Source organism: Ordospora pajunii, assembly GCF_021821965.1.
Source record: "Ordospora pajunii strain FI-F-10 chromosome Unknown Cg_01, whole genome shotgun sequence".
Classification (NCBI taxonomy): domain Eukaryota; kingdom Fungi; phylum Microsporidia; family Ordosporidae; genus Ordospora; species Ordospora pajunii.
Window position 1 is genome coordinate 190062 of NW_026848116.1, and position 18764 is coordinate 208825.

Genomic DNA, 18764 nt, shown 5'->3' on the forward strand with positions numbered 1-18764 from the left:
ATAAAAAGAATATCAGCACAGTTAGAGGCTGTTGTGTGCTGATCTCCTTGATTTCTTCAAACACCGATCTTTAGTCACTCCTTTATTGAAGCCATAATAATGGCCACGTCGTTTAGCACACCGTGTGTCTCCTCTATTGACCAGAGATTAACAAACTCAGGCACGTCATCATATGGCGCATATCTGTAAATCTCATTGATTTCATCTTCTGCTCCTTTGTCTATACATTCAAGCATCCTCCTCATCATCAGTGTTCGCTCATTGACTTCTTCGATCTCCTGGCAGGTTCCGCTCTTGCTCTTAACCGGCTTCTTCATGCACCCCTAGCTGCTGCATTTCTTAAACACTCTATTAAAAGTATACACAATTACAAATAGCACCATTACATCAGCCAAGCACATGCGGCACTAGGTAAATTATTCTTCCGGCCATTATCTCATGCAGAATTGCCTTCCTGAGGCTTTTGATTTCATTTGAACGGAACCATTTGCTGTTCTTCTCCAGCCTGTATCTTGCGTACATGCATACAAAAACTCCACAGTCTGTTCCGTTTTGCTGCTGTGGAATGTCTTTCATCGGCTTGATTGAAATCTTGAATCCATCGCCACACACTCTGCACCATTCAGCACGGAGATATTCAATCACGAAATCCACCACCTGCATGTCAGCAGTGCCTAAGGAATCATAGTACTCCAGCTGCATTTCCTCAACATCCATCACAACAAGGCACCAGTGGCCAGGAACATGAACAGGAATGAATATCAATTTGTTGTCAAAGATATTGACTTCAGAAGTCCATCTCTGTACCCACTCCACTCCCCTGCTCCTTAATGCACTGTAGAAAAACGTTGAGAACGAATGCACTGCTTGTGTAGAATACTTTGAAACAATCTCGAAGTACACATTGATTATCTTGTCGTTCAGCAGCCCGCCATCCGCTAATCTATTTAGATCTTGAGGCAGTAGCTCATAACCCATCCTGCTTATTGGCAATTCATCATGGATGCACACCCGAAAAGCAGCTTCAAACTCATTTGTGGCAGAAGCAGCCAGGCAATCGCTTACATCGTGTGTATGCACTTCCAGCATGCAGTCTTTTTTGCAGCGCATGCATGCAGTTTGTTTTCCACCTTCATCAGCCTGGTTGTACTGACTCATATAAGGGATTTATGATACAGCATGAAACCCTCATGGACTATTTTAGCCATGCTTCGCCGGAAAGCTTTGATATTGGAAGAAAAGGATTCCTAAGATACGAAGAATACAAAGGATACTGCCTGAGCATTGTTAGGCAGCCACTTGAGAAAAATATCATGGGCGACAGAATAGCCTTTGATCAGATAAGGTTCATGAAGGGAGAAACACACATTGACGCAATCTTTGAGTTCTTCTCACAAGGAAAGCAGCATATATCACTCCAAACGCTTAAAAGTGCTGCATCAAAGCTAGATCTCAATATCTCAGATCATGAGATCAAAGACATGATACGCCTTCTCAGCATAAACGGGCTTGTATCCAAGGATGAGTTTTCACATGCATTCGAATAGGGCTCGGCGATTCCACACAAACTAAAGGTAGATTAAAATGTTTATCACTGTCTATAAATGATTCCAGTGTATGGCGATGTATGCAGTCACCTTTGCCCAATGCATTCCAAGTCATCGGTGTCATACAGATCAATCACATTGTATCCGTTTTCTCCAGCAGCATAAACCACCTGATCCTTGAAGCACAGATCAAAGATAGATCCAAGATCGGTCCTGAACAGCCTGAAGCTCTTTTCGTCCCGAATGTCGCCGTGCCCAACAAGCCCACACGACGTGCTAAACACAATCTGATTCAGCCCAAATCCCTTTATGTCCCACACCTCAATGGATCCAAGCGGTATCTTGAACACTCGCATGCCCATTGGAATATTAACAAGCAAAATGTATTCGAAGCATCCTCCAATCACAAAGTAGTTGTTCATGTATAAGACACACAGAGGCGATCCTTCAACCTCGATCTTCGCCAAAATGCTCGTGTTTTTGCTTATTACAATCATGTTTTCAGATCCTATGCACACGACATCGCTTTCAGGAATCTTGTCCAGGCAAAGCCCGTTTTTAACCTTGAATCCAACCAGCTTCTGGTGTGTATTTGCATCAAACGTCATGAACGAGCTGCCACTCAAAGTGTAAACCCTGCCATTCTCGTAACACACATCAAGTATCTCAGCATGCTGCCCAATGCATACATTTTGAAAGCACAGGTCAAGGCTAAGCACATGAACATTGCCCATCTCTGTTCCAACAACAATCTTATCTCCCAGAACCTTCATCCTTGCAATGTCCTCGTTTAGGCAGACATTGTTGATCTCTCCCTCGAACGTCATGAGTGAAATTGTTCCGTCCAAAGACCCAACAATGAATTTCTCAGAGTCCAGAAACTTGCAAAACACAACCGAGTCATCAAAATCCTCCACAACTGCCACCACATCCCCAGTATCCACATTCACTGCAATGCACTTGTTGTTCTTCCCACCATACAGCAGCATTCTTGTACTCGAATAGAAGTCAATGCAGTAGACCTCCTCGTCCATGGGCAGATCCATCTTTGTCTTTATTGCAGCCATAGATAATACTCCAGCATGTGCTGTGATGTTTTCGTTGCGCATCACTCACCACTTACATATAGTATGCTTGTCACTTACACATCTTCATCCCAAGCTCCCCTCCTATCCTATTGATAACCTCCATAGCATTCTGCACATCCTCTGTGCTGTGAGATGCAGACGCACACAACCTCATCCGGCTTGTAAGAATCGGCGTTGCTGGATATCCCACCACCACAACAGCAATACCCTCTGCCATGCATCTTCTGGAAATCTCGCCTATCTTTGCAGGGTAAACTATCAGCACAGGTATTACAGGCGATGCATCATCCCCAAGCACGAAAAATCCTTCGCTGACAAGCATTTTCCTCATAAGAGCAGTATTCGCACCGAGTCTCTCAATCTTGTTCCTCCCTTCTTCAGTGTACTTTATGCATCTCAAGCTTTCCAGAGCCTGTGAGCATGCAAACGGCGGCAGTTGATCGCCATGCATGGACAAATCGCTGTAGAATCTCAGCCATGTCACCAACTTCTTCGATCCTGCTATGTATCCTCCCATGCTTCCAAATGACTTGGTGAATGTGCCCATAAAAACATCGATATCTCTGAAGTCTACGCCAGTATACTCACACACGCCTCGCCCAGTACGGCCCAGTGCACCGATTGAGTGCGCCTCGTCCACAAATATGTAGAACTTGTATTTTTTCTTAAGCTCAACAAGCTTCTTCATGTCGACTATTGTGCCTTCCATCGAGTATATCCCTTCTACAATTACCACGATCTTCTTCCATGCCCTGTGAGTCAGTGGCTGCCCCTGCGAAATGTTGAACACAAGCTTCTCCTCGAGGTCCTGCATGTTGTTGTGCTCAAACACTCTTACTGTGCCCTTGCTGATTCTTGTGCCTGTAATGAGCGATGCATGGTTGAGCTCATCAGACAATATAAGAGTCTCCTCATCGCATAGCACGGGTATGTTTGCAGAGTTTGTTCCATATCCAATAGAAAACACAATGCAATCCTCCTGATACAGAAACGACGCCATTTCCTGCTCAAGCTCGGTTATGATGCTATAGCATCCCACCTCTCGCGAAGGTGCAGACAGCACAAGAGGATACTTATACAATGTGTCTATTACCTTTTCTGTGATAGGCCCGCGATTGCTGCTGAACCCAAGGTAGTTGTATGATCCAAAGTTAAGCAGCTCCACCGTCTTACCCGTATGCTTGAAACTCTCATTGTGATCCACAGAGATACGCTCTATAACCATAACCTTTCTGCCAGGTATGCCAGCAATCGGCCTTTCCCAGCAATCCCTGATTCTGCGGAACAGTCTTCCACTGAAAAAGCTCTCAAAGCTACTGTACAGAGGCGGCATGCCATCATCATGCTTGTACTTTCGGTAGTATCCAGGAAAAAACAACTTTCCAAACGTGTCTCTAGCATTTCCTAGTAGAATAACAACAAAATACGACACATACGTAAGCATCATCACATGCAATGGAATTCTGTCCTTGACCATCCTTTTGTTTAGGCAACCTCTTGCATAAATCTAATTTCTCTGAGCCAAACATTCAAAACACATTTCAACATTTTGATTTAATTAATAGTCTCATTCATATTCTCCTGCCACATAATTCATCTCGGGATAGTATCCTGCAACAACTATTCGTTCGTCATACACAAGCCCCCCGAACTCTCTATACACCTTTTCGGATGTCTCAATATCACCACACTCAATAAAAATCGTTGAGCTTCCTGGCTGTCTTTTAAACCCGTGCTTTAAAGCAGGAACAACCACATTGCGTATATCTCCACAATATTTGCATTGCTCTTTTACTTCGTGCAAAATCTCTTCCACAACATCATCGCATGATGAAACAACATTCAGCAGCACAACAATGCGTGTTCGCTCCTTGCTGAGCGCAACACGTCCTGCAAGCCTTCTTGGTGCAATCTTCGGAACATTTCGCCCAAGGTCCAGTAGAACACATCCGTCATATGCCTTTCTGGACACAAGCGGCTGGCTGCAATCAGCCATATAAACATGGCTTGTAACTCTCACAAATGCATCACAGAAATCATCGTCCATAAAGGTGAATACAAAATACCTTGCATCTTCACACACTCTGAAGCCTCGAAGAGGTGCAATCCTGTCAAGTGCATCCCTAAGGTCAGCATAGTTCACATCCAGCGGTCCCAAAATAATCTTATTTTCTGTGCAGGGAATATCCTGGCAGTACTTGCTTCCGCTCATCTTTACATCAGATTCATTCGGAAGCTCAATATATCTCCTTGGCCTATAAAAAGCAATATCTTTGTTGCTGAGACACAGACATCTTGATGCATCATCCAGAGAACAAAACTCAATTTCCTTCCACTCTTCAACTGTCCTTACTGTAAATCTCTGGAAAAATCGCTTCAGGAATTCGTTTACAGAATTGGTCTCTAGCAAACTCACACACACAATCAAAAGCCCGTTTCTGCAGTCCTCTTCAGTAAAGTCATCTGTCTTTAGCTTTCCAATCATCAAAGGCATATACAGATGCTTGTCGTCCTCTTTAGTAGCATTCATGTTCGACTCCAAAATTTCCTCAAGGTACTCAATTCCATCAATAATGCATCCTCCAACATCAAACAGATTCATTCTTCTAAACCTCTTGTCCAGCCTGATCACCTGCATCAAGGGTCGTTCATCCATTGCAACTTCAGCATGCATGCGTCCTTATATCATGCAATACAGAACAGCCTCAAAGCTCAGCAACATTCTCATCCAAGCAAACAATCTGGGCAAAGTTCTCAAAAAACATCTTCATAAAGTTAACAAGAGTCTCTATATTATCAAGATCAACTTGATTGTGCGACTTAAGCACGAGATTCGGCATCATGATCCTTGATATCCCTTCAATATTCATTTTTCCCTCATAGTCCGTTCCTTTATTCGTGGATATGTCATGCACAGTGTATAAAAAGTTTATCGTTGCCTCAAGAACATGCCTGTTAGGCTTGGGCATCGCTAAAAACAGCATACGGCACAGCACAAGCTGATCTTCACTGTTGCCTACTTTCGAGATCACCAGCATAGTGTCCATCAACTCTTCAGGAACTATCGTTGTTGGGTATTCCCTCAAAACTTGCTTGAATGCAGTAGCCATGTCAATCACGCTGAATCTGCTGGCAAGGCACTGCTTGGCATCCTCATAAGAGACATTATTATCTACACACTCATTTATGATGCCCACACACTCGTTGATTACTTCAATAGAGTTTCCAATCCTAAAAATCCCATCAACCTTGCAATCAAGGCTAAGAATAGTCTCAGTAAGTATGTAAAAGTTCCTTGGAACAAACAGCTCTGCATCATCACCATACCTAAAACTCGTAGAAACACCCTCCCACTCTGTTGATTCTCTAAACGCCTTGTACTCAAAAAACATCCTTGCAAGCTTGCTCTGTCTCAGCCTGAATCTCTGGAATCTCCCAAAATACTTTTTCAAAAGATCGTCGTAATGCCAGAAAAAAATAGACCGATACACCTCAAAGTCCTCATCGCCCAGCCCATTGACCGTTCTTACATCCCTACTCGCTGTTCGACTATTGGCACCTCCTCCCATACTTTGTTTACTCCCTCATCATCTTTTCTACTAAAATTGTACACTTATCAAAACAAATTGACATATTTATAAACGGCACAGGTACTCAAAGCCTTTAGATCAGAAGTCCACCATACGCAAGCCTTTGCACAGACATCAACAGCTGCTGCACATCCATAGCAAGCCATGCTTCAATCAAATACCTTCTCCCAGTGCACTCCATTCAAAAAGTGCACAAAACAGTCGTTATAGTCGAGTGTGCTCACTTCAATCTTCAATCTTTCGCAAGCATAGGCCAACTCCTTTTCATATCCATCCACGTCCTCTCCGCACAGCACCATCCCACTTTCAGCATCAAGAAACCTGAAGCATATATCAAACAGATCTCCCCACACGCCATATGTCTTCTCATTCGTCAAGTAAAACTCCCTCAGCCATCTTTTGATGTTTGAAAAAAACGCCTCCATCACATGGCCTATGCTTTGCTTGACTTCTATGCGGGGCATCCTCGAGTATATCGCAAATCTGAACCTGTCAATCACCATGCCTGCCACTCTTGCAAATCTGTATCCTTTGAGCCTCTCCATGTGATACGAAAGCGCCATCAGAGTAAACAAAAACCTAAACAGAATCTCAAGCTCAGAAACAACCCTCAGCGAAATAAAGTCGCGCAGTACTCGTGGATGGTATTCCACCGTTAGAAGTTCAAGCACAGATCCCCTACAATCACGGCTCCACTTCTTTTCTGAGCCAAGAATCTTCATCACATAGGAATTTAGCGACATCTGTGCAATCTTGAAGCAAAACCCCGCTGTGTGCTTACCATCTTTTATTGCATTCATCTTAACTATTGTCCTTTCATTTACTCCAAAAACCTCGTCGCCAACCTCGTCAAGCATGTCAGCATACACTGCACAATCATTCAGCAACAAATATCTATACATCTCATCAAATTCTCCTTCAATGTCTGATCTCAATAACTCCAATAGCTGTGCATTCAAATACCTATTCAACCCCATCAATCCAACCAGTTCGTATTCCTTGCGAGAGTCTTTGAACACATTTCTCCCTGCAATGCCTCTACCGATGCTAACTACCCTTCCGCAATCGAAAACAACGTCTCGCATCTTTGCCAAGCAGCACGGAACATTCTCTTCAACCAGCACATACCTGTTGCTCCATCTCGATTCCTCAAACCCTCTACATTCCTCATTTATCCTTACCATGAATCCATCGCTAAGAATCCTGCCTTCCAAAACCCAACACTCAATCTCCTCCCTCACTATCTCAGTACAAGCAGAAACAAATCCCTGGTAAAGACACTCAAAGCATGTTATTCTTTCCATTCTTTCGTTAATGTAGTTCAAAATTCGCATTCCGCTCATGCTTCTGATTCCATCAATAACCGTTCTTACTTCCTCAAACTCGTCTTTCCACCCGCCAATAGCTACCACAAGGCTTTCAACACTGCATATCTCCTTTCTGAGCCTTACCATGTCCTTCAGGTATGCATCCACTTTCTTCTCAACACAGTCTGCAATCGCTCCCTTAATTGCATCCGAACAGTATTGCGACTTCTGTATAAACTTGCTGAACACTCGTATGTTGATTCCTAGAGACTCAAACGAACACATGAGCTGCTGCGGATATCCTGTGTCAGCGATCAATACATACTGTCTATCTCGCACACCTATTTTCAAATGAGCCGTGTCAAGCCCACATAGCAAATGGAAAATATTCTCAAGCATAATTGCATGTCTTCCTTCAAACACTCCTCTGCTGCACACCATCTCCGTTCTGCTCATCATTTAGGGCGTAGCCAATCCATCTCCAAATATCATTCTCATTTATTCATTCTCCGTCCTTCTCAGCATACACCATTAGCTACTTGCTCAGCAGTTTCATCCCTATAATGCTCAATATCACATGCAAACACACAGGCATCCTGTCTTATTGCACTACACTACACATCACGCTCTATACTTAAGACCAATGCGCCTCAGGTCAAATGTGCTTGCAAAAACTGCAGGAATCACAAAAACACTCACCAGATACACAAGCATGTTTGCATGAGATTCCAATGCAGAAAACGCTTTCAGCTCAAACATCATGTTCCCTGCCAAAACCAACAGGTTTGAAAACAGAAAAACAAACATCATGTTCGAGCTGCTGAACCGCATCATCAAAGGCACATGCAAATCAAACATGCTCTCAAAAAGCAAATACACCGTCATGTGCAGGCTATGAAGGCCAAGAACCCAAAACACAAATGCTCCATTCCCCAGCCTTCGAGAAGCCTCGTTCATCACACTGAACACAACATACAGGCAGCCAAAGATTGCCGTAATTCCCAGCATCCCGAATCCCTTCCTGTATCTCTTCATATCAGAAAAACATATTTTGCCAACTGCGGTGGCCATTAGAAATATCGAGAGATACGGAATAATCGCAAGCACGCCTTCCTTATTTTTCTCAAGCAGCGTCTCTCTCCTGTCTGAGAGCAGAAAATGCGTCAACCCCGTGCACTTCAGCACTACCTCATACACTGTAATCATGCACAGCCCAACAACAAAATCATGCCTGGATCTGACTATTGCATACATCACGTTCACAAATGCGAGCAGAAAGTAAAAGTTTAGGTGCATCCCATACTCCCTTGGATTCACATTCAATCCAAACTGCTCAACTACAAAATACCTAGTGAGTCCAAGCACAAGAAGAACAGGACACGATTTAAAATATCGCCGCGATTGGCTCTTATATCCTATAATCCCTCCGTTGAAAATAAAGCTGCCCACGCCGATATCCATCAGCCCGATTCCAAAGAAGTGGAACTTTCCAAGCCTTGGGTCAAACATCGAAAAGTCTGCTGCATAAATTGCAATGACCACCAAAAGCGATACTACAAACCGCATCATGTCGATCACCCGTGTTTGTGGATCATTTCTGCTTGTTTTATTCTCAATTCCCGAATAACTTATCATCATCGCCAGGCATATGTAAATGTTTCCAACGCTATCTGGATACATGATTGCAAGGTACTGAGGCACTATACAAAACACAAAATCATTCAGAAGGGTTTTTTGATACCCGGTGGAATACACTAGCAGCGAAAACACACTCAAACCTGTCAATTGGAGTAGCTCAAGCTCGTTTTCTATTCTCATCGACAGGGCATTGCCTGCCACTATGATTTATGGCATGGTGTGTTTACTTCCTGACAAATGAGTACTTATGTACCGCCCATATAATATCATGGCAGCTGATGGTGCTGAATATTTCTTCACATACAGGACAAACGCAAAGGAGAGATGGTGCAACAAACCGCTCCTGGACGTTCTTGAGCACGAATTCAGAACACGTTCAAGGGAGTACTTTTTGCAGGCATTGGAGTGTGGAGTGATAACCATCAATGGCAAGATTGTTGATTCATCGGCGACAATAAGACCAAACGACGTGCTCCAGCACACTGTTCACATCCATGAGCCTCCCATTCCATGCATCAATGTGATCAAGAAAGAAAAAGAGTACGTGGTGGTTAACAAGCCAGCAGGAATTCCATGCCATCCAACAGGTGGGTATCGAGAGTATTCGATCACAAGGGCGCTGTTTGGAGATTCGAAGGTTGCATGCGTGAATAGGCTGGATATGCCTGTATCTGGCGTTTTGATAATAGCGTTTGAAAGCCATACTAAGTGCTTAGATGCAATCAAGGCGGCAGAAAAGGTATATCTTGCTAAAGTGTGTGGAATGTTTCCGGACGAAGTGACTGTTGACAAAAAAATAGAATGTATATCTGGACGATATAGACGTGTGGGCGAAAATGGAAAGGAATGCCTGACAATGTTCAGAAGGCTAAGATATGCAGATGGGCATTCGATAGTTGAGTGTAGACCAGTTACTGGGCGTACACATCAGATTAGAATCCATCTCCAAAGCATTGGGTTTCCGATTGTAAATGATGTTATTTATGGATCTGGAGAGCTTCCGAGTAGTTTACACAGCAGCGAATGCAATGCAAGCATAGATGAGTTTGAAGATAAAAAGAAATACGAATGCATAATAAGAAACTGCAAAGGAAAGAACAACCGTTCATTCATCATCAGAGATCATCACATTTGCCTCCATGCTTGGAAATACATTTACAACGGCACAGAGTATGTTGCACAGATCCCTGAATGGTGTGACCTGTAGCTCTCATGCACGAATACTGTTGCAGCCAGTTCATGCATATCACGCACCCACTATACATTTCACATTCACACCATACATCAAACACAGATCTAATGCTATTAGTATAGGCTAACACATTATCTTGTATGGTTCATCACTGCATCTACATATAAGCTTTACAAAAATACCATAATAAGTAATACCAATAAGAAAATAAATCAAGCTTTATTGAAGTATTTCTTGAGATAAGCTGCCCTTTCCTCCTCCAAAATCTTTCTTCGCTCTGCTCTGATCCTTGCTCCTTCTTGTATCTTCTCCTTCTTCCTCTTCAGTATCTTCTCGTTGCTTCTGATCTGAGGAACCTTCTTTATGTCTCCACCACATTCAGCTCTCAGCATGTTCATGATGTACTTCGATACATTCTCCTCAGTTTTGGGAACATTGAAAAGCTTCCTGAGCTTGTCTACCCTGCGCGGAAGATGTGTGACATCACAGACCACATTCGTAAGCCCGTCTATCTCCTTCTCTCCTGCTTGGATAATAATCAAGTTCAGCACACACGTCTCTTCAGATACTATCGATCCCCTCACGCTCTTGCGCTTCCTGGTTCCTTTTCTCCTGCATCTGTAGCCCACATCCCCCTTAGACAGAAGTAGTCGCAGCCTGTTCTTTGTCAGATGGTCCTTTACCATAGGAAACCCTTGGTTGTCATCTCCTCCTGTTATCTCAACTATTGCTCCTTCAAACTCAGGCCCTATCACTCCTCCATCAAACTGATCTCCTATCTTCTTGTCATACAACTTGATCGACTGCTTCCTGTCAATCTCAAACATCTTCTGTGTTCCATTTGTCGGATAAGCTATGTTCAACTAAAATTAGCTCTTTCTAAATCACCTACCTTCATGTTAAGGGGCTTCCTAATTGTGAAAAAATTGCCTTTACAACCCACATATGCATCTGCCAAGGCTCACCATATTCATGCGCCAAGTCATTCCAGTAGCTCGCTCCCTTCAACCTTATGCCCTGCGTCAAGAATCTCTTTCATGTCTCTAACCATCATCCTGTTCATTTCTTGCATCACCTTTCCTATAAATCCACTTATCGCATCTCCAACACTCATCGTCAATGCAGCCTTCATCCCCATCCCATTCACCAGCATCTTAGCCAATCCCTGTAGCCTGTTCGGAACATACACACTCGACTCCAAACACTCTATAACCTCCTTGATGTACTCTCCCTCAATCAGTTTGTAGAAAAACACAGTGGGCATCTTCAAAGGATCATAAACACTCCTCCTCGCCCTTTTACACACATGGCTTGTGTCTGAAGACCCGCATACATAGCAGAACACATATGGCTCATCTCCAAGATCATACCTCACAAATCCATTCTTTGCTAGCAGCTTGGCATCCTTAGTATCCTGCTCCGCAAACATCGCAAGCCTGCTGCCAATCTTGCACATATTAAACAACGGGCATGTCTTCATGTGTGCATAATGCTCCTTCGCAGGCACATCTGTTGCCTCCCAGCACTCAAGTGTTTTCTTACAGTACACACACTGAACAGTCAAACACTCATTCTCGGCAGATACACAAATAAACCCTGCAATGCACAGCCTCTCAGGTGTTGCAACTCCATAGTCCCTGGGCCATCCCGCAAACGTCTTCATTCTGCTCTTGAACGAAAGCATCCACAGGGCCATGTCCCTTCTCAATAATCATGCATCCACTGCATTACACTGCAAGAACAATACAACAGTACAACAGTACAAAAATACAACAATAAAGAAAGCAAAACTGTGCTTTAATCAACTACCAACACACGTCTTCAACGCAATGCCAACTACTCGGCACTCTTGGAAACATGATCCAGAATCTTGTTTGTAGATCCATCATACTTCTCAGTCTGTCTGCTTCGTATCGCATCACACACATTAGTCGCTATTTCCTTTCCCAGTGTAACCCCGAATTGATCAAACGAGTTGATTCCCCAGCACACTCCCTGAACAAATATCTTGTGCTCATAGTGCGCTATCATCGCTCCAAGTGTTCTTGGCGTAAGCTTCGAGTAGCATATCGTTATTGTTGGCCGGTTGCCTTCAAAACACTTCTCCTTTTGCTCGCTTTTCTGGCCAACCATCAATGCCCTGCTTTGTGCCACACAGTTAGACACAACTATTTCATGATACCTTCTCTCGTTATGCAGAGGCCTCAGAGGCATCAAAAACTCACACAGAACCTTCCTTGTGCCCTGATGCAGCAGCTGAAAAAACGAGTGCTGGCTATTCGTTCCCACTCCTCCCCACACTATCATTCCTGTGTCGTTGCTCGTGGACGGCTTTCCATTGCTCTCCATCTCTGCCTGCTGCAAATACAAGTAAAACTTCTCCATGTACCGATCATACGGGACAATGCACTTGTTGTCGTATCCATTTTCAGAATAGAACATCTCAACTATTGCGTGCATAATCTCTGCATTCTGCCATCCCTTTTCCTTTCTGAACTCCTCATCAACCATGCTCCCTCCTCGTAGCATCTCCAGAAATCCATCAAACCCAACATATAGCGCTATAGACATCCCAACAGCAGACCATAATGAAAATCTCCCCCCGACAAAGTCCCACATCGAAAACACCTGCTGAATTCCATATCGACTGACCTCGTCCACATTCGAGCTAATTGCAATAAAATGTCTGCTTGCAATCTCTTCCCTGCTTCGCTTCAGTCGCTGCTCCATGTATCTCATTGCAAGCTCCATGTTCTGAATAGTCTCAATCGTTGTAAACGTCTTGCTTACAACTATAAACAGTGCCTTCTCTGCATCAATGCTATCGAAAACCTCAATCGTGTCCGATGCATCCACATTCGAAATAAAATGCGCTGTAACTCCCTTCATGCCATATCGCTTCAGCGCACTACATACCATTCTAGGCCCAAGATCACTCCCCCCAATGCCTATATTCACAACCGCCTCCAGTCTTTTTCCAGTGGCTCCGCAAATCTTTCCTTGCTCAAAGTCATTCACAAACTGCTTCATTTTCATCAGCTCTTCATGAACCATCTGCCTGTCTCCATCCAGCTTTGCACTACTGCCATTCTCAATCATGTCCAGAATCTCTTTGTCCCTAAGAAGCACGTGAAGAACCTTTCTGTTCTCTGTAAAATTGATATTTTCACCGCAAAACATTGCTTCAATCTTGCCTTCGATTCCACTCATCCTTCTCAAATACTTCTCAATAGTCTCGTCCGTAAGGTGTGTCTTCGAAAAGTCATAATGCAAATACTCACATCCAACATCAACGGTCTTGCTCATCTTATCCGCTCTGTGCTTATCCTTCTCAAACAGCTCCTCAATCCTTGTCTCCATGCCCATCCACCGCATCCTCCTTATCTTGCAAGAAATGAAACACATGTGCTTGGAACATTTGACAACTACTGCATTGGTGCATTCATACTCAATCATAGTCTTCGGACAACATAGAAGCTCCTGCACTTCGTCGGCATTTTGCTCCTTCCATTTTCAACCTCACTCACTGCCATAACCTCCTCTCCGTACTTCTCACACACATACACTTGTCCATCTATCTCAAACGGCTTATCCAACTCCATCTTCCCAGGCAGATCGCTCACCAGTATTCCATTTGGTGTTTGCACAATGTCATATCCACCAGACCTTTCTTCCATGGGCAGTATAATCATAATCATCCTCATCTACTCCGCCTAATACTGCACACAGTCATATACAATACTATACATCTTGTTACATTGCCAATCCTATAAAAACTCATCTTACTTTATTATCATTTGAATTCGTATCCTTCAGCAACACACAATTTTTCCCTTCTTAAAAATAACATTCTTAATCACTCTGCACGAATACACAGACAGTCCCAGTCTATCCCAATCGTCCTGGTACAACGACCTCAACTCCTCAACCGTTCGTATGTCCTGCGCCAATAGCTTGCTTTCCCATACAGACACACACTTCTCCTTTCCAACCTGCGATGCAACCTCTTCAAGAAACTCCCTAATCCCCATCTCTCCATCATAGTCCTTGGTAGCCGTGCTTGTCGGAAGCTGCTTCTCCCTCAGTGGAATCTTGTCAATTCCATACAGAATGTTCTTCATTGCTCTGCTAGAAAACACTGTAAGGTCAAGCTTGTCCCAGTCTTCATCCACAAGAATCTTCAGCTCAAAAACAGTGTCAATGTCATTCGACTTAAACACTTTTATCCAGTTGCCTGCCGTTTCAGGTGATCTCTTCGTTGCAACAGACACATCAATTGCAAACTCTTCAATCACTACATCGTTGTCATACTTCTTGCTAGGACACTCCAACCCGTCAAAACACTTAATAATCGCAATCCTTCGCTGCTCATCAGATATTCCTCCATCCACATTCCCAAGCATCTCAGGTGAGTTCAGAGGCGACTTGCATATATTCCCAACCCTTGTGTCACAACCACCCAGCTCTTCTTTCCTGCCAGTCCCTTCACACTCATTTGGCTTCACATCCATCTCAGACATAGACTCTGCATCTTCTGTGCTCATCTCTCTATCACCTATCTTGTTAAAGTCATTCCTAACGCCGCTCTTCTCCTTCATAGCATCCACTTCCATCTGCCTAATCCCTTCCTCAATAGCCCGCTCCTCGCTCTTTTCCTCATCCCTCTCTTCGCCACGCCTCAAGTATTTCGACTTCGCATTCTCAAGTCCTTTCGAAAGTAGTGTTACAAGCGCTTCCCTCTGCTCCTCAGACACCACATCCTCCTCAAGCATCTCATTTGCAACATCTTCAACGGTATCCTTATTCAAGTCATAGTCAAACTTAATAAACCTTGCCATGCTCATGAAAAACAGCTGGAACGTAATCACCTCGTCCTTAAATGACAAAAAGCTTATCTCCATGTCGCTTGCAGGCGCAGTAAGAGGAACGCCAGACATACACTCAGACGGAATACACTCTCCATTGCATGTATTGCTTGCACTGAAAAAATGGTGCCTCAGGCAGTCCACACTACGCAGCCGGTCCTTCTCAGAAACCAAACAGTTCATAATCAGATTCCTCAGGCACACGTCATTGATCGAGCTTAGCACAACGGGCGGAACCCCTTGTATAATCGCCTTATACACCTCTGCTGCACTGTTAAACTCCTTGTACGGATATGTCCCTGTGGCCATCTCAATCAAGCACATTCCAAATGCATACACATCAATCTTCTCTCCATATCCCTCTCCTTCAAACATCTCCCTTGCCATAAACTGAGGCGTTCCAACAACCGTGTATCGCTTCATCCTTCGCTCCTTTGCAACACCAAGATCTCCAATCTTCACCTCCCCAAGCGCGGCATTCACAAAGATGTTCTCACACTTAATGTCTCTATGGATAATCGGCGGGTCTTGGCTGTGCATGTACACCAACCCTTCAAGTATGTGCCTCCCCCATTTCTTAATCAGCTTCACATACAGATCTCCAATCTCAGATATATACTGTCTGAGTGTTCCCCCACTCATTAGCTCGGTAATAAATATAAAACTGTCTGCTGTAAACCAGTAGTCAAATATCTTCAAGATGTTTGGATGCGAAATAGACTTTAGCAGCCCTATCTCGTTTGCAAACAGCACCCGTTCTTTGCCATCGCATGCCCTCCCCCCCATCTTTATCTCGTTCCAAGCAACCTCCTTTCCTTCCTCCTGATCAATCGCCTTGTAAACCTTCTTAAACGATCCCTCCCCGAGAATCGCTTGCAGCCTCTTGTATCTCCCGGGCGCCTCTCTATCCTTCTCATGCACGCCGTTTCCAATCTCCACTCCGCGATTGGCCACAATCCTCTCTGCATCAATAACAACCCCTTCAAATAGATCCTTCTCTGCTTCTTCAATTTCTCTACAATTCATCCAGAAACTGCTCCTCCCACCCCAGCATGGATTTTCTTTTTATCTTCCTTCCAAACATTCAAGCGTCTATCATACAAACTTCAAAACAATTATCCAATCTTCCTTTATTTCATAGCACTAAGGATGCATGCATAAACACACAAACAGACCGTCCATGCCAAGCATCGCTAGTGAACAAACATCAATATTGTCTACAGCTTCGCCACCTTCTCTATCAACGACTCTGCTATTTCATCAGCGTCTGATGCATCGTCCCGTCCCTCGCTTGCTATCACCTTTCCACCATGCTCATTCACCACCTCAATCGCCTTGCTAGCATCTTCATAGTAGTTTCCAAACACTATCAACTCCTTCACAGCATTTATCCTGCAGAATTCACACAAAGCATCCATTGCATCCTGCTCAAACTCATTGTATGACAGATCCAGAACAACCCCACTCCTTCCTGTGTATTCACCAGGAAGACACATCGGCACAAACTTCTTGCTTGCTTCCTCTAAAAACCTCTTGACTCCGCTATTTCTCATCATACAGTCCCCAACCCGTAGTTCCTTCATGTACCATCCGCAGTACAACTCACCCAGTCTTTTTGATCCCTCTTCAGACAAAAAGTTGTCTCTCATGTCAAGCACCTCAAGCACATGCTTTTCTAATCCATTCAGAAGGCTCAGCATCGTCACCTCCTCAATCGTGTTGTACTGGATCCTCAGCTCCTTTATCCCATCAAACTCCTCAAGCGCCTCTCGTAACTCCTTTGGAAAAACAAAAAACCTGTTCTGCGCAATGTCAACCACCTCGAGCTTGCCCTTGTCCTCAATGCTCTTCATATATCTTCCAAGTCTATTTCCTCCGATCTCCCCAAGCCCACAGTTGTTCATCTTCAGATGCACAAGACTTCTTGCCTCAGAAATAAACATTCCGAATTCCTCAGGAAATTCAGATCCTATTGCGTTGTCGCTCAGGTCGATCTTTTGTATGCAGTGCTTCCTCAGCATCTTCGAAAGAAGCGCAAGGTTGTGGCACAGTCTCTCCTTGCCAAGAAGCAGAAACACACTCGACAGATTGATAACGCGTAGGCATCTTGCATTCGTAAGCACCTTGCAGATCTCCTCCATGGCCTCTTCAGAAAAGCAGTTGCCCGAAAGATCCACTTCAACAAGCTCTTCGATGTCATCTTCAATCCGTTTCAAAACATCTGCGATATCCTCTTTTGTTGCATACTTCTTTTTCTGGTCTGCTATAGAGAACTTCATCAACGAGGCCTCAGACAAAAAAAAATACATCATGCTTTCCAATTGAGTGCCTGCGGTCTTACAAACAGTACCAGGAAGCAAGCAGTATCTGAGCAAGTTGAGTTCTATAGACCACTAATAACGAAACGCACTTGACCAAGGACAACACTGCTTACTGTACAAATTACTGCTCTAAGATGCACTTATGTATCAAATGGATGTTGGTGTCTGTGTCAAAAGCATTATGCATGCATATATAATCATCATGATAGATTTGCCATGCATTCACGAGCAGACCAGCATGATTGATTGGTTGATGGCATAAGGAGGTACTCTCCTTTACAATAAGTAGCGGGAAGATATAAGCGGTAGTACATGTATCAGCATGCTCGGTTGCAGAGCAGACTTTGGGCTTGATTCGAGCAGCTCTTCTGAGGATTCGCAATGTAACAATCGCCAGCAATGCACAAGAAGAGGCAGAGCTGGTACATATTCAACAAGAATAGCAAGCAATATGAGACAAGGTTGTGCGGATGTTCAGCCGAATTCATCATGCACAGAGGTATGCATGCTACACTGTAAAGCAATCAAGCACAGCTCTGTAGCAAGCCTACAAAAGTATAGCTTTTGTAATGCCTCAAGCACGGATACAACAACCAAAGGCAGCACGGCCACAAAGCAATACAGCAACGAAAGCACCTACAATCGGAATGATAGTGCAGAGGCGGATGAAAACCTGATATCCTTGCAGTATTTGATCATTCAAGCCGAGATAGAAATGCAAAACATCATTGGCGAACGAATCAGCCAGTACATGGAGATTAGCAAAGGCCTAAATGAAAAGAAAATGGAAATCAGGAGGAGAAAGAGAGAAGTGCTGGGCGAAATAAACATTGCTGAGCACATGCAAAAACCCGTGTTTGAGGAAAAGGAATATAAGCATGCATCTACGGAAACACTAGGCTCGACTGACGACAAAATTGAATGTTTTGCTGATTTTGAAACATCCATGTTCGCATACAAGGCAAGAAACGGAACCAAAATGTACATCTGCCCGTATGAAGGATGCACAATGGAGCTGCCTACTGTAAGTAGAATCAAGCGGCATTATATTGTTCATACTAGATTACGACCTTTTAAGTGCCTGAACAGAGACTGTAACAAACGATTTTCAAGAAAGGACAATATGCTTCAGCACTATAAGGTTCACTGTAGCTACACATAATCATTTTGAATCTAATATGTAATTGCTTATTTGTTGGCACTCGCATCTCTGCAA

At 43.8% G+C, this 18764-nt stretch overlaps 17 protein-coding genes across 17 annotated transcripts; 3 read left to right on the forward strand and 14 right to left on the reverse strand.

The window, feature by feature from the left end:
* Positions 1-74: 74 nt before the first annotated feature.
* Positions 75-317, reverse strand: HK407_01g01730 (uncharacterized protein; the record flags this gene model as incomplete). The annotated part of the gene is made up of 1 exon (XM_060420174.1): positions 75-317. The coding sequence occupies one exon, from the start codon at positions 315-317 to the stop codon at positions 75-77; it is 243 nt and encodes an 80-aa protein (XP_060277736.1).
* A 70-nt stretch (positions 318-387) lies between these two features.
* HK407_01g01740 (putative Ulp1 protease) lies at positions 388-1158 on the reverse strand (the record flags this gene model as incomplete). Its single annotated transcript, XM_060420175.1, has 1 exon — positions 388-1158. One exon carries the CDS (start codon positions 1156-1158, stop codon positions 388-390), a length of 771 nt encoding a protein of 256 aa, XP_060277737.1.
* A 32-nt stretch (positions 1159-1190) lies between these two features.
* On the forward strand, positions 1191-1547 carry HK407_01g01750 (uncharacterized protein; the record flags this gene model as incomplete). Its single annotated transcript, XM_060420176.1, has 1 exon — positions 1191-1547. One exon carries the CDS (start codon positions 1191-1193, stop codon positions 1545-1547), a length of 357 nt encoding a protein of 118 aa, XP_060277738.1.
* An 86-nt stretch (positions 1548-1633) lies between these two features.
* Positions 1634-2656, reverse strand: HK407_01g01760 (putative WD40-repeat protein; the record flags this gene model as incomplete). Its single annotated transcript, XM_060420177.1, has 1 exon — positions 1634-2656. The coding sequence occupies one exon, from the start codon at positions 2654-2656 to the stop codon at positions 1634-1636; it is 1023 nt and encodes a 340-aa protein (XP_060277739.1).
* Positions 2657-2684: 28 nt separating this feature from the next.
* Positions 2685-4112, reverse strand: HK407_01g01770 (uncharacterized protein; the record flags this gene model as incomplete). The annotated part of the gene is made up of 1 exon (XM_060420178.1): positions 2685-4112. One exon carries the CDS (start codon positions 4110-4112, stop codon positions 2685-2687), a length of 1428 nt encoding a protein of 475 aa, XP_060277740.1.
* Positions 4113-4202: 90 nt separating this feature from the next.
* On the reverse strand, positions 4203-5273 carry HK407_01g01780 (uncharacterized protein; the record flags this gene model as incomplete). The annotated part of the gene is made up of 1 exon (XM_060420179.1): positions 4203-5273. The coding sequence occupies one exon, from the start codon at positions 5271-5273 to the stop codon at positions 4203-4205; it is 1071 nt and encodes a 356-aa protein (XP_060277741.1).
* A 67-nt stretch (positions 5274-5340) lies between these two features.
* On the reverse strand, positions 5341-6204 carry HK407_01g01790 (Rho GAP domain-containing protein; the record flags this gene model as incomplete). The annotated part of the gene is made up of 1 exon (XM_060420180.1): positions 5341-6204. The coding sequence occupies one exon, from the start codon at positions 6202-6204 to the stop codon at positions 5341-5343; it is 864 nt and encodes a 287-aa protein (XP_060277742.1).
* Positions 6205-6374: 170 nt separating this feature from the next.
* Positions 6375-7991, reverse strand: HK407_01g01800 (uncharacterized protein; the record flags this gene model as incomplete). Its single annotated transcript, XM_060420181.1, has 1 exon — positions 6375-7991. The coding sequence occupies one exon, from the start codon at positions 7989-7991 to the stop codon at positions 6375-6377; it is 1617 nt and encodes a 538-aa protein (XP_060277743.1).
* A 162-nt stretch (positions 7992-8153) lies between these two features.
* Positions 8154-9350, reverse strand: HK407_01g01810 (putative GPI-anchored wall transfer protein; the record flags this gene model as incomplete). The annotated part of the gene is made up of 1 exon (XM_060420182.1): positions 8154-9350. One exon carries the CDS (start codon positions 9348-9350, stop codon positions 8154-8156), a length of 1197 nt encoding a protein of 398 aa, XP_060277744.1.
* An 88-nt stretch (positions 9351-9438) lies between these two features.
* On the forward strand, positions 9439-10377 carry HK407_01g01820 (RNA pseudouridylate synthase; the record flags this gene model as incomplete). Its single annotated transcript, XM_060420183.1, has 1 exon — positions 9439-10377. The coding sequence occupies one exon, from the start codon at positions 9439-9441 to the stop codon at positions 10375-10377; it is 939 nt and encodes a 312-aa protein (XP_060277745.1).
* Positions 10378-10574: 197 nt separating this feature from the next.
* HK407_01g01830 (40S ribosomal protein S6) lies at positions 10575-11189 on the reverse strand (the record flags this gene model as incomplete). The annotated part of the gene is made up of 1 exon (XM_060420184.1): positions 10575-11189. The coding sequence occupies one exon, from the start codon at positions 11187-11189 to the stop codon at positions 10575-10577; it is 615 nt and encodes a 204-aa protein (XP_060277746.1).
* Positions 11190-11344: 155 nt separating this feature from the next.
* On the reverse strand, positions 11345-12046 carry HK407_01g01840 (uncharacterized protein; the record flags this gene model as incomplete). The annotated part of the gene is made up of 1 exon (XM_060420185.1): positions 11345-12046. The coding sequence occupies one exon, from the start codon at positions 12044-12046 to the stop codon at positions 11345-11347; it is 702 nt and encodes a 233-aa protein (XP_060277747.1).
* Positions 12047-12198: 152 nt separating this feature from the next.
* Positions 12199-13722, reverse strand: HK407_01g01850 (glucose-6-phosphate isomerase; the record flags this gene model as incomplete). The annotated part of the gene is made up of 1 exon (XM_060420186.1): positions 12199-13722. One exon carries the CDS (start codon positions 13720-13722, stop codon positions 12199-12201), a length of 1524 nt encoding a protein of 507 aa, XP_060277748.1.
* Positions 13723-13814: 92 nt separating this feature from the next.
* HK407_01g01860 (uncharacterized protein) lies at positions 13815-14066 on the reverse strand (the record flags this gene model as incomplete). Its single annotated transcript, XM_060420187.1, has 1 exon — positions 13815-14066. One exon carries the CDS (start codon positions 14064-14066, stop codon positions 13815-13817), a length of 252 nt encoding a protein of 83 aa, XP_060277749.1.
* A 108-nt stretch (positions 14067-14174) lies between these two features.
* On the reverse strand, positions 14175-16253 carry HK407_01g01870 (serine/threonine-protein kinase; the record flags this gene model as incomplete). The annotated part of the gene is made up of 1 exon (XM_060420188.1): positions 14175-16253. The coding sequence occupies one exon, from the start codon at positions 16251-16253 to the stop codon at positions 14175-14177; it is 2079 nt and encodes a 692-aa protein (XP_060277750.1).
* A 191-nt stretch (positions 16254-16444) lies between these two features.
* On the reverse strand, positions 16445-17539 carry HK407_01g01880 (uncharacterized protein; the record flags this gene model as incomplete). The annotated part of the gene is made up of 1 exon (XM_060420189.1): positions 16445-17539. The coding sequence occupies one exon, from the start codon at positions 17537-17539 to the stop codon at positions 16445-16447; it is 1095 nt and encodes a 364-aa protein (XP_060277751.1).
* Positions 17540-17870: 331 nt separating this feature from the next.
* Positions 17871-18710, forward strand: HK407_01g01890 (uncharacterized protein; the record flags this gene model as incomplete). The annotated part of the gene is made up of 1 exon (XM_060420190.1): positions 17871-18710. One exon carries the CDS (start codon positions 17871-17873, stop codon positions 18708-18710), a length of 840 nt encoding a protein of 279 aa, XP_060277752.1.
* Between the last annotated feature and the right edge of the window lie 54 nt (positions 18711-18764).